This window comes from Halyomorpha halys, unplaced genomic scaffold, assembly GCF_000696795.3.
Source record: "Halyomorpha halys isolate HHAL.00 unplaced genomic scaffold, Hhal_1.1 Scaffold91.1, whole genome shotgun sequence".
NCBI classification, from domain to species: Eukaryota; Metazoa; Arthropoda; class Insecta; order Hemiptera; family Pentatomidae; genus Halyomorpha; species Halyomorpha halys.
In genome coordinates, this window is record NW_027110755.1 from 2,598,836 (window position 1) to 2,613,556 (window position 14,721).

Consider the following 14,721-nt stretch of genomic DNA (forward strand, 5'->3'; position numbering starts at 1 on the left):
ACCCTATTCAACAAAATAGCTCGTCATAAATTAAGATCAAATATAAACGTTTTCAGATGTGCATATGAAAATCCAAAACATACAAGACAATAGTAAATGCGTTAAAACATAGTAATCAAGTAACAGAACTCTTGTGTGAGTTGTAACCCAACGCGACATTATGCTGTTGTCACCAAACACGACAGTATTCCGCTGTCGCCCATTGTAAAAGAGGAAGGTGTTTAAATGTCATTCAGTTCGTAACTCCCAGAGAGTATTCCAACAAATATCTGTGTAAATTAATGTAATGACAAAATTACATCTTGTTAACAAACGTTACCTTTAAGCTCAAAATGGAGAGTAATATTGTGTTTCTGATTATATCATGATGAGCTAATAGGGATGATGTGTTCATCATCCGATTTTACACTTTTTGATAAAAAACATAATAATTTCCATTTTAATTCAATTTCTCCGTTGGTTGACTGTTTTTATGTTTCAGGGGAAAAACATGGAAGTCATCAGCGCTCAATCCACGAAGCAGTAGTATTTTTGAATTGAATACGTACTAAATACATAAAATATGAATTATGTTTATGTAACATGATTAACAAATAGTTAGTGTAATGCAAGAAGATTTTTTATTGCATGAAATTACTTTTGTATTCACCGAAATAAGTAGCCGACATATGATCAATAGAGAAAGGTCGGATAGCAACGGACACGTAAATAAAGTTCAAAAAAATTACACCAACTCTGAAACATAAATGTAGAAACCTTTTAAGTCATACTATTAATCATATTGGTTTTTAAATAAATAATTACTTTGCCCTTTTTGACAATACAAAAGATAACGGTTAGCCCTGTTGATGAATCAGGGCACCTTCATGTTTATACACATTAATAATGTATGTACAATATTAATAATGAATTGAACGTTTATTGGCCTTACACACAGCAAAATTGTTCTCATGTTTCAATGTAAACACAATATACGAATATAAATGTTTTAAAAATAATAGACCAAATAAGGAAGGAATTATTATAAAAGTGAATTTTAAATAAAAATTATGATCCTAATACGGTTTATAACCCGTGATACTGTGAGGAGCAGTGAATATGAATACGCTTATGGGATTCTTTACATTTTTTGGTGTTTGTGCCTAAATGCACATACCTTCCTTGGGAAGGTGAAATAAAAAGGGTCAATGGGTTCACGTTTATAATATATGGGTATTTGTCTGCAAGGTTTTCAACTGCTCCAGACCGAATATTTTAATCAAATTTGATTCTTCGCCTCAGGTTTTTTTATGATAAGCAATGAAAGAAGAGGGTTGGTCTTTAGAAGAAAAAAGTTTATCTCGGGAAGAAGAGGGTAGGTCGTTATCAATTTGGTATAATCAGACTTTTTATAAAAATAATGCTATTTGCCCACAAACACCCTTAAGAATTTCTCGATCAATGACATATTCGTTTGTTAGGCGTTCGTTTTCGTCAGAAGGAATCTGGCGTATATCAAGTTCTTTGTCAAAACTATTTCGCGATTCGCTGTCACTCAACGATTTTTGGTAATTCAAATTCATTAGTTCTGCTACCGTTCGAACTATATTTTCAATTTATTGACGATAAAAAAAAAAATCATCAATGTAAAATACCTTTATTATATTCCAAATAAAAATGTGAATTAACAACGCGGCGTTGGCATTGTTCCAGCAGTGAAAAATTAAAATTAATTTTAGAGTAATTAACTCCTAGAATTTTGATAGCACGATTGTTGGGTACAGTTTTGTTTTACTAATCGTCCTTTAAAATGACTATGAATACTAATGTATAACCTTTGATACATGGTAACTAAAAAAATCAACAATACAGTTTTTATGCTTTGAAAAAATCAAAGTGTCACCTATATCACTTATGGTAACTTCAAGAATGCTTTCAAGATCCTTTTAGAATGATGCGTAAATTTATTTTCTTTATTTAAATATATAAAGTTTTTTTTGGACTTACAAGATAAAACAGCTTCACGAATTATTCTTGAGCGTTTTTAAAATTAATAAAATAAATGAAAACAAATTAATTAATGCAATTGAATTTCAGAATTCAATTAAATATAAATGATTATTTTACAATTTATTATCATATTAAAAAAAAAATGATTATCAGATATTAGTTAGTCAATTAATTAGTTTCAATGTTTCAAAAAGTAATACAAAAACTATTTTAAAATTTAAATAAGTCTGGAATTAGAATAAAAAGCTAAAACTGAGGTAATGTGCGATAACGTTATATTTCACATTATTTTGTTATGTTCCTTTTATATTCTGAATTTCTTCAAGATTGCCCGAAAATAACATGGTAGAATTTTATTTAGAAAATTTACATAAAAGTTGAAATTTGTGCCAAGTGCTTTTCACCCTGTGCATTATTTATCACAAAAATTATGGGAATTGTATTTTCTGTGTTTCTTAATTCACTACGGCCTCAGTATATTTGTTATGTAGTTCGAGTTTTAGTAGCTTGTAAAATGATAGGTCAAAATGAGCTGAGGTTTGCGTAAAAAATAGTCCAAAGTGAGATGCCGGCTTAGCTGTAGTGAAGGAGTAAGAACGCAATGGAAGATTTCTGTAATACATTAGGAGAGTAGAACTTAGGGGTTGTTCCAGGCTGAACCTATAAAAAGCCACCTACCTTATACAGCTAAGGGTAGAGCAAAAATTACTATGATAATCATTTTTTACATATATTTTTTTAAAAAATTACTTTTACAGCGGAAATAGAGAAAATACATTTTTAAATATAATGAAATTTCTTGTTGGAGACAGAATTGTTCAGTGGTTATAAAAAAACATTATTTGGTCTCAACACTTTCCTATTATCTGAACCTACTACTTTTCAGCCTTTCCGGCCATTTTCGAGGATCTTATTACACTATCACAGCCTAGCATTATTAATCACCATAATTGCAGACCATTAAAACTTTTTAAATTATGACAAAATTATGCACCAATTAATTAACCCTCCTTACAATGTCCAAAATACCCATTATTCTCACAGTTAAAATATTACATTTACTAGTTTACATTCTCTATTTCATTTACTCAGTTTATCAACACTACATTCCATATAAATGATAATAAAAAATTGTTGAGACCAAATGGATGTTTTTTTTTTATAACTAATATACATATTTAAATTTTATAGATCCAATCCTTCCCATACTAAAAGTTAATTAAAGGGTTGCGATTATTTGAAACTTTAAAAGCAAGTAAGTAAAAAAAAAAGTAGATAGATCGATCGAAATTATGCCAGCTTCTGAAGTAACGGTTTTTCCGTTTTTAATTAGAAAATAAACTTTTTGTGCATTATTTTTAAATTGTTTACCTCTCATGTAAAAGACTTTTCTGTTACTGTTTTTCCAGCAATCCAGTACTCAATTTGTGACCGAACACTGTATCTAGATTATAAAAATAAAAAATAATACTAATTGCATTCTGAAGGATATTAAAAAAGGGTTTACTTAGTGCTGAAGATAAGATTTATAACATAAATCTTGGGGTAACAAGCTTTTATAGATACACATAATATAGCGACCCCCAAAGATCCTACCTGGAGAGTCTCTTCTTCGAGAGCGGAAGACGAGAACCGGTAGAGCCAGGGGAACATGAAAAGGTATAACTGGCCATGGTCGATACGCTTTGTTTGCCTTTGCCGTATTTACCCCGCGACTGTTTGACTTTCTACTTGGTCTTCCGCCAGCCCCTTCGTCTCTGACCTCTATAAATAATAACAGCACCATTTTAGGGCAAATAGTTGTCTTATGAATATTAGCGCAGCGGCGGTGTAATCATCCCTTCATCAAATATTTCTCAATTTCATGAGAACATCCACTTTGGCGATAGTTTTTCAACGTTCTAACAAACCCCAGCCACTTCACGCAAAACTTATTAATAATTCGTAGTTGGGTTCGTTAGAGGAGTATTTTCGGAAAAAAAAATATGTCAAAACTCTACTAACCACTTTTCGTAATAGTAGTTGAGTCCACTGTCTGTTTTTCATGATATATATAATTTTCTTTTTAACCCGTGTTATTAGAGCATAACGTACTCGTACTTATTTTAAGTTGAGTTCATTCGAAAGCAACTCGACAAAAATGTGTATTCATACACGATGCCATATTTTGTGTTCATTAGTTTGTCTATGAAGACCGTTGTATATTGTGGATTTTGATCACAATACTTTTAAATTCACACAAATTTAACAACATTAATTAATGTTGTTTTGAATCCTCAATGCTCCTTACTTTGTCACAAATAAAACTATGTAACCGATCTAGCCCGTACCAGATTTCACTCCTTCCATTAGAAACTCCCTAACCACTCATACTACCTAGTTTCTAACCTTGCATCCTCTTCCATTTCTGACAATCCTCTGAGGTGCCTGAAAAGAAGATGGTCACGAGACCTACTATTGTAAAATGTCATTAGAGTGGTACCAGTGGGTAGTTTCTCTACACGCCTGTAACACTCCATTTTAACTAAGATTAAATTTACTGAACGTATTATATAATATACAGATGTAAATTATAATGAAGATATTAAAAAAAAAAAAAAAATGTTTTGATAACAAAGGTTTTTCATTGTTTTGCATATTTTTTCTTCAAGGGTAATTTTTGCACTTGATTATCATGTCATTTAACTGATTTTGGATGAAATCCTTTAATCTCATGATAACCTAGGACAAAAAAAGATAAGTAGAATAATTTACAAAGGATTAATGGAGTAATGAATGGAATTTAGAAAATAAATTAAGTCAAATCACGTTAGAAGGTAGAATTATACTAATAATAATTTACAAGAGGCCTTTACAGCAAAAATGGACTCAGTAATTAATCTTGAAGTTGAAAAGAAATTAAACGAAGTAAAAAGTGTATTTTTAAAAACCAAACTTTTTGTTATGTTTCCATAACTGACAAGTTGACTTTTTTAATGTAGAAAGGTACAGACATCGTAAAAAAATAAGACTGAAACATGTCATTTAGAGTAAAAAGGGGAAGTTTTCCCCCGTATGAAAGGACCTGGAAGAAAAACTGACATCCCACCCTCCGTTCGGAGGTAGTCCGATTCTGGAGTTACCTTTGTTATGCCAATCGCTTTAAACCCTTAATTTGATAAAGGGAGAATTTCAAACTTAATTTGTTTACCGCCGGTAAGTAGTACTTACCGTTATTACTCTAACAAGTGGGTAATATCCCGACCCGAGCTGATGGAAATGAATCAGTGAAGGGTTGTTAACTGAAATCGGGGACCATTCCTACCCCATCCCATCAACCTTTCCAGTGGGATCGTTTAAAAGTTAGAGCTACATGCGCCTACTTAGGATCCATTAAGAGGGGGAAATAAAAAATATTCAACCTCCTCCCTTCGCTTCTTCCTTTACAGTAGCTACTTTCGGTAAGGTCGGTAGGGAAAGCTTTTCAAGTGAAAAACTCCATTTGGGTATGAATTATTAGATCTTAATGTATTGTTGATATGCTGTCCAATACATTCACTCAACATTCACATCTTGTCGTCTAGTATTCATCGATTTTTTTTTAATTTATATATTTTTATGTTTTAATAGTACATTGTGTCACATTTATAGACAATGGTAATATGGATGATAGAACTAATTCACACCATATTTACAAATATATAAATTAAATGATAACAAAATAAGAAATAGAAGAGAAGGAAAATAATAATAAATAAATAAATACAAATAAATAAATAAAGTAAAATAATATCTTAAACACAATAATTCCTAGTTACATCCTGGCCAGGGAACTCCAAACCGAGCTCTTACTCCGACTTGTGGAGGAAAGGGCAGGACTCCTAAAGATTTCGGTGCTTCTCTCTTAAGTGCGTCATTTCATTAATTAGGCTTCACTCATTCCCCAGATACGAAACACTAAAAATGTTCTGATCGTTCGAAATGTTCCTATTCAATCAACTATCAATTTACTTCAACGAAACCACCATTAAGCCAAGATTGTAAGGAGAATGACTTGAGCGACGGAAATCACTTTTGAAATATTAGTATAAAACGGGAAGAGGAGACTTTAAGATAGTTAAATCGAGCAATATTTAAAAAGCGCCTGAAATTAAAAAACGGCGTGAAACCCTCCACTTCCGCCCTGCGTGGTAGTCTGACTTTTCAAACAGACAATTATAGCGAATAGTTTGGTCGATGTATGGCACGTCACAATCTCGCAAGAGGAGATCATAACACAAAAAAAGGCAATCTTTCCCCTCCGAACACGGCCCTCGAAGACCCCCGACGATCACTTTTAAAATATTAGCATAAAACGGGAAGATGAGACTTTAAGATAGTTAAATCGAGCAATATTCAAAAAGTGCCTGAAATTAAAAAACGGCGTGACCTAAATAATACTATTATCTTAATAATGAAATTGCTGTTGGAAGTAGACGTTAGACCGAACCCCAATTTAAAAAATTTTTGAAATCTTTAACAAATAGAGGCATATTTTAATATTTGTATTTAAATTAAATTAATATGTACCACTAACAACCCCTGAATGGAGCGCTTTGTAAGTATTGTTACTAGACCAACGGCTGGGCAAGGAGGTGATTTACTTAGAATCTCACTCGACCAGCAGATTTTTAACCAATTAAGAGTATCCACTTCAAGAGGCTGGGTTGACCCCAGATAGCTCCAGAAGGTCCGACTCATCGCTACAGTGAAGCAGAAAAGAATTATCTGCCACAGGTGGATTCGAAGCCGAGTTCTAGCAGTTAGTAGCATGTGCTGCCCATTCCCACACATTTCTATTACTATCCGAAAAAAGCTAATGAGAGGAATATATTTAATTAGAATATAAACTATTCTAATATTTATAATTAGTTACATGATTTAGCTATGAATGCACTTATATTAGGTGTTAAGAGCTGTTGGGCTCACTTGTATACACATTAATCGCATAGCTCTTGATTCATTAGATTTGCATTCATCCATTCATTAGATTCAAGCAAACCAGCGATTTGTGTTTAGTTATTAAATTATTGCCTTAACAGAAACATGCTAGAAATAAAGCAGCATTGCTATCTACAGCATAGTTTTCAAGAAACGAAAGTAAGCCCTCTTTTACGAATTGTATGATAAACATAAAAAATTATTTAATGATGAACGTATTCCAAATATAGGTTACCAAGATAAGTATGGTGAGTTATCTCTCTGTCGGGGCCTCCCAGCAGACTCACACAATTACCCTATTTGATTAAATGTAAGACCACTCTATGGTTCTATTTTTGGTATATGTCTAATTTGATGTTTTTTTAATTTTATTTATTTGTTGATATTTACAACTGTATAAAAAAATACAACCAGTAAATTTGATCATAATGACATAATGATATGGTACAGGATGTAGAGAAACTACCCAGTAGTAGAACTCTAAAAACAGTTTACAATATAAGGTCACGAGGCCATCTTCTTTTCAGGCGCCTCGGAGGATTGCCAGGAATGGAAGAGGAAGCAAGGTTAGAAACGAGTGGGTTTGGGTGGTTATGGAGTTTATTATGGAAGGAATAATATCGGGTTCGGGCTAGATCGGTTACATAAGGAACATTTAGGTCTTTATAATTTGATGTTAAATAAAAATAATTATATATAATTTATTCAAATTCTTGAGACTGGTATTTATCCATTAAATAAATCAATTGGTATTAAGTCTCAACATTCTTTATTATATCAATAGTCCAATGTTTCGGCAAACTCGGCCATCCTCAAGGACAATCCTAAATATGAATTCACACCTCACATCAAAATTTAAAAAAAAAAAATGTTTTACATGCTATTTTGCCCAGGTCATCAAATTGAAGTCAAAACCACCCTATTTTTTAGAACTTCATTAATTTTTAAAACTTTAATTTTAGATTAAAAATACACTATCCACTATTAGACAGATTTTGTTTAAGTTCTAAAAAAATAGGGTGATTTCGATTTGAATTTGATGACCTGGGCAAAATAGGCTGTTAAACTTTTTTAAATTTTGATGTGAGGTGTGAATTTATATTTAAGATTGTCCTTGAGGATGGCCGTATTGACCGAAACGTTGGACTATTGATATAATAAAAAATAATGTTGAAACTTTATAAGGATACCAATTGATTTATTTAAAATATAAAAATAATTAATTTGTACCACTTGATATGATATAGATAGAGGATCTCGGAAAAAAAAGAATGCAATTTTTTTATATTGCAAGTTTTAAATATAAAGTTTATTCTATAGAATTCTCTAGATAAAAATCTTGTTAGAAAAGATTTGAGAGTTGTTTGTTGGTTAAACTGATTAGGAAGTTTAATACTTGAAATACTTTAAATACTTTAAATATTATTTCAATCAGAATAGAATTTTTCTATTATATTTATACATAAAGATAAAAACATGGAAATATAATATTTAAAATTCTTTTCCTTCACCACCGTCTTAAGAATTAAGTTTCTTTTTTCTTTTCCTTTTGATGGATTTGGTTCTAAAACTTGGGACGGAAAAGAAGGCCCTGGCTGAGTGGATGGCGAGTAGGTAGGCTAATGGATAAATGGATATTAGCCGTTGGGTAACTTAAGGGCTGAATTATAGGAGTTCTAAACGGCGGTGGCGGGCTTTGCATAATCTACCCGGGGGTTTTTAGCCGGAAAAGCGGTTCCGAAATTCGAATTAAAAGCTGGCGGGATCTGTTGGAAGTGGGGTTTAAACCCTCCCTGATGAATAAAATATTCCGAGTAAGCACGATGAGGACGGTTGCTAAAGAGCACCCTCTCAATCACATATCCGCCATTACCCCCCTCCCCCTTACATTACAGCCCTTATTTTTTGGGCCAATAGGATGCTGCCTCTCTTACCCTCCTCCTCTGGATTAGTCTAAAAAACCGACCCTCTCTACCCTACGTCATTACCGGCCTCACATCCAGTCTGAAACCACTTAGCAATCGAAGAAAAAACTTTTTTATTTTCAGCCAACTTTTTTTTTTTTTACCCATTAACAAAAAGCGAAAACGTCATTCACGATTAAAAAATTATCATTATTATTATTTTGTTTATTTATTTATTTTTTTCTCTCTTCCCTTTTTCAAATTAACTTGTTTCTTTTTACTATTATAAGACAATTGTTTGTTTTATTTAAGTGTACCAATATCATTATTTTTTGTTATTAATTTTACTTTCCCCTTTTATTAAGAAGCATTATTCTTATCTATTTATTTTCTTTTAATTTTTTTCTTTTAATTTGAACATTGTATATAGTTAGGGGTGTCTTTTGTACGAGACTATACTCCCCATAATCAACTGTTAAAATAATATATATAATATAATATAACGGTTATATCAACCATGTAAGGCCCACCAGGCCGATCTGGTATAAAAAAAAAAATAAATAAAAAAGATTAAAAAATTAGAAAATGGTAGTGGAAGCGAATGTACAATTCGGTACTAAAAGTGTTCTATTTATTATTATTAATAATTAAACAAAAAAAACTTTGTTACTGCATTTTATAACCTTTATTAATTGGGCATATTTATTAAAAATTTCTTCAAAAGTATGCATTGATGATAATAATAATTTTTGGTAAAGTTTTGGCCATCTTGGCGAGTTCTAACATCTAATAATGTGACAGAGAATTCATCTCATTAGATGAAGAAAGAATTTTTTTCTAGAAATATATCGACTTTATTTAGGTTATATATAGCTCTGCTAGCTCTAAATTATTTACATTATATTTTTACTAGCTACTATAGTGGAAATTTAAATAAGTAAAATAAAATTAAAATTATGTAAGAACATGTATTATTAGATATCTTATGTCCTATATGTATTATTTATTAAATAGCAATTAACTCATCTCCAGTAACTAAAATGTAAATATATTTTCAATGCAATTTTGAAAATTCGATAACTATCGGAGTGAGGGGGTATTTTTAATGTGAAAATACCATTCGGGGTATGATTATGAATTATTATTATGTTGATTCTATACAAAACTTTTCATTTTTAATGCCTCATTCGCATAAAACATTGTTTTTTCATTTCATTCGTTGTTCTTAATAATCAATGGAGTTAGTTATAAATTGATTAGATAATTAGATATAAATTATTATTTACTGACTCAATTGATAATTAGTACTAACGATGATAGAGACGAAATAAACATTTTATAGCCATCTCACCTGATGCTAGGTTGAATGCTTTGGTTGAATGAAGCCGGAAGAAGACATCCCTGCAATGATTAATCGAGGAAGGAGGAAGATTTTTTAAGTGAAGAAGGAGCTGGCATGAAAGATGAAAGAGAATTGATGACCCTCCTACAAAAGCTCCCTATAAGGATTTTATTATTCCATTACATTATTAATGTGATGCTAAATTATTTATAAAGTTGATATGTTGCATGGTAGTCCCCTTTCTTTTTAATGCCTCAATTTATTGATGATGAATTATTAATGGGCTTGTACATATTTAACACAACGTCTGTGTTTTCACTCTGTCTCACTTTTTTACCGCATTTTCCATGAGCCTATTGTTGAGTTCCGTCTTCCTGACTGCATTTGAGCTGCTATTAAAAGGTTTAAGGAACAAAAACATTCTTTATCAACAAAATAAAATAAATTTTATCAATTTATTTTCTCTTCTTCTTCCATTCGCTTTACTTATAAGCAGCTAAGCTACGAATTAAATATAAAATATGATAAGATTAGATAAATTGGTTTGGATTTGAAGAAACAGAAACTAATGGTTATTTTTCTTTTCTCAATTATACATTTAGTTTCAACTGGGCGTAACTCAAACTAAAAAGTACTGTTTTGTAATTAATGTTGTCCACATTATTAAACATGTTTTAATAACCGATTGGCAATTTTGTTATTCTTTTTTTTTGGCGTCTGAAGTACTCTAATCAATATCTGACGAAAAAATCCTTTTTTAAAAACTAGTAACAGTCTTAAACAAAATCAGGATCACAAATGAAAGAAAACAACAGATATGTCTTATTTTAATGAGAAAAAACATATAGGAGTAATTGTTATTGATATCACTTCCAAAATATCATCAATATTTTTAAATTGCGTTGAATATTTTAAAAAATATCATTTATCAACAAATTATAATATAGTAGAAATATCATAATAAATTAATATTATCCTTTAATCCTTAAATAATTCGTATTTTAGGAATGACCAAAGCAGATCATAAAACAGCTATTAATATTAGTTCAACGATATCTGTGATTGGATTTAAAAACTTAAGCTTTAAAAAATGCTAAAAAATATGGAACGTTAAAAAAAAGTATGCATTTTCTTAAAAAGAAACTACTTAAATCGGAATGATGTTAGTAGGAATATATTTCATAGTTAGATACCTTTTAAATGCCCCATTGTTTTATAGTCAATTCCTTAAAAAAATACAGATAAATATGTGTTTCCAAAAACGTCCATGACATTACATTATAATGATTTTATTAAAATAAAAATTCTAAAAGAATTTTATTTAATTTAAGTTAAAAATGCAATTTTGACCCAATATTTTTGTTAAGGAGATTTCAATAGTTTTGATGCAGATATGAAACATGCATGAAAGTTGCATAATGAAGTTTTAAAAATAGCATTTTATGAAGGAAACAAATCCAAGTAATGGTATCAATTGTATGAAAACTATAATTGAAAATTAAATAAAAAAAGTTAGAAAACTTAAGAACAACAAATAAAACCGAACTATTAGAAAATATTAGATGTTGTAATATTTATATGACAAGGTAACTTCGAAAAAATATATAATATAAAATAAAAAAATATACAATTTTTTCAAACAGTAATTAAAATCAATAGTTGGAAACAAATTCAATTTCTAAATTCAAATGTTGCTTTAAATTATGTACTCTTCCTGTGAATCTTTAAAATTTTTTTCTAACATTCGTCATATGCTATAAATGCAGTCATTGGGAATAAGTTGGTAAATAAAAAGGCGTTTCGTGACTGCTATCACATTTGAACAGTTTTCTACACCATGAAGAAATCATTCTAAGGTATTTTAGCAATAATATTGTGAACAAAATATAGTTTCGAAATTATATTAAAACACATAATATAAAAGTCAAAGAGAAAAACTATTGTTGTTATAATTACAGGACTTCTGGGATAGATTTTTCTACCCTTTGTGTCTACAGATATGTTAACAACTTTAATACCATTCTAAAGAAAAGGTTTTATTGAAGAAAACACAGATAATACTCAATTATTATTCAGCTAGAATTGATCTTCAAGTAAACTAAAAGAGACATATGTTATAAATTACTTTTAAATTTTACCCCAAACGAAAAATAAAACATTGAATAAAATTTTCATCTTTATATTTTATCAGTGTACCAAGAACCATTGAATTCCCAACGATATAAACGTCCAATATAAATGTTTCAAATATCGCTACCTTAATCCCAAAAAATCCTAACTACATTCGTAATCTAAAGTTAACTTTTGTGTGAACCTCGAAGTTTGTTGATAGTAAAACTATCACCAGAACCAGAAAAAGTCGCTTGTCAAGTTATTTCTTGAGCTCTGTGGGTCTTAAAATGACCAACAGACAACGAATGCTGATAATTCTATGTTTTAAATTTATAGTTGGGTTTAGAATTAAGATCGCGATATACAACCCGTATCACAACCTTTAGGTCTCTCTTCTGTTACTGACTCACTAAAAGATAATATCATACATTCAATTAGGTTACCGTACATTGCATCAGTTCAATGAATCAACAATAATACAAAATTACTGACTAAAAAAACTGGAGCTAACATTATTCTGCTGTCTTATTTTTAACACTATTGACAAAATTTGATAGTGCTTTTCATTAAACATATACGAGCCCACACTGTTTCCATTATATATACCAAATGACTGAAGTTAAGAAAATCGTAATCACATTGGGAAATGCTATTAAATCGCTAATTACTAATTAAAAAGAGATAGCGTCCAATTTTCGAAAACATTCATTTACCTGCGACAATCAAGATCTCAAAACGGACACAGTACATTACCATGAATTTACCTTCTACTGAAGGATTCCTTGGGACATGCATGTTAAAATACCAAAAAAAAAAGATTCCTGAAAAGAAAAAAAAATACTAAAACTACTATATTCTGTTCCCAAAATGTTCCAAATCTCAAACAGGAACTTAGATAAAAACTAAACATATATAGTTTCCTCCTAAATGGCAGGTGGGAATTTACCTTTGCAGATCATTTTAACATTTATGTTTATTATATATAAAAAAATATATATTCTTTTTAATTTCAAACCAAACAGCATTAAAAAAAAAAATGCAAACTTTCTAGCAAACTTTAGAATTATGAACACGGGTAAAAAAAAAAAATGTTGGGTAAAAATAAATAACGAAAGCAATATATTCCTATGATGTCAAATATTTGAAAAAAAGGTTGTATATCCACTAAAAATGGTTTTGGAAAATATCTACAAGGAGAAATAAAAGGTCCATGCTTGAACGAGGAAAATATTAATGAACTCTCAACAGTTTAGACTTTAAAATTATTAATAATAATTATCTTATAAACTCACTAATTTAAAAACAAAGACTGAATTTTTTAGGCGTTGAATCATCAAATTTTAAATTTAGTTTTCCATGCAATCAAATTTTTTTTCCCCAAGGGGTTTTTAATTATTGCCGATTTATTTAGACAGTTCTAAATTTATAGTAGTCAATAAATTATTACTTGGATTCTTTCATATGAATTTAAACTAATTTTTAGCAACTTTAAGAAAAAATATATATAGACCCATGCTATGGTAATATTATTATAAATTAACTTTTATTTTGTATATTTTTAAACAAAAATATTCTTGAACCAAAGAGATAGGGCGATTAGGAAACATAAAAGATGTATATGTATAAAAGAGGAAAATCTGGAGTAAAGAGGTTAAGGAATATTTCAAGATAAGGCTTTTACGAGAAGGCGTCTTGGTGGGGGAGTGGCCAGCCAATGCACTGATTCACTGCGCGCATGCCTTCCTACCCCTGAAAATGGTGGTTTGCCGGTAGCTGGCTCGGAGGAAATTTATTTAACCTAAATATATTGGTACATACATTCAAATATAGGGGATGAAATACAGAGGGCAATCTACACTAATACTACAATGCCATGCATTAGGGTTGGCAGCTCTATAAAATATAATTTGGTGACATACGTTGTGCCTAGGAGACCAAGAGTTGCAGACGATGCTCGCATCCTCCAAAAGTCGGCTCTGGAATCAAAGAAAAATACCGCTCTAGAATTCATTTACAAAAGTTTTTCGGAGACCGGTTACACGTTAAACACCAATGAACATATTAATTTGAGGTAAATCTTTGAGTAAAATACTGAAAATCATATTTTATGTCTTATTTCTTATGACATGCCGCATGATGTTCATTCATTCTATGAAATCTATAAGATCTTATAAACCAGGTATGAAATTTTATTCTCTTATTACTTGAAATATAGAATAATTCAAATTATTTAAGATATGTACACTGGAGCATATATACATATAATATATATAACAAAGAAAACCTCAAGAAATATATAAACACACAAAATATATAAATTATTTTTTTAATTAAAATAGAAAATCAAATAAAAACAATAGATTTTTATACTGTCTATTAAACATTGTATAACTCACAATTTTAAAAGTAAGAAAT

General features: G+C 30.2%; 1 protein-coding gene across 4 annotated transcripts in view; it reads right to left on the reverse strand.

Moving 5' to 3' along the window:
- Positions 1-14,721, reverse strand: part of acj6 (abnormal chemosensory protein 6) — a 93,825-nt gene that overhangs the window by 34,644 nt on the left and 44,460 nt on the right. For 2 of the 4 annotated variants that reach the window (XM_014415076.3, XM_014415075.3), the window contains exon 2: positions 14,226-14,282. The exons of 1 other annotated variant lie outside the window; for it this stretch is intronic. In XM_014415076.3, coding sequence (XP_014270562.1) covers positions 14,226-14,282 — 57 coding nt within the window. Of the gene's footprint in view, positions 1-3,585; positions 3,730-14,225; positions 14,283-14,721 lie in introns of those variants that run through there. One more of the 4 variants, XM_067048907.1, reaches the window with a different exon arrangement.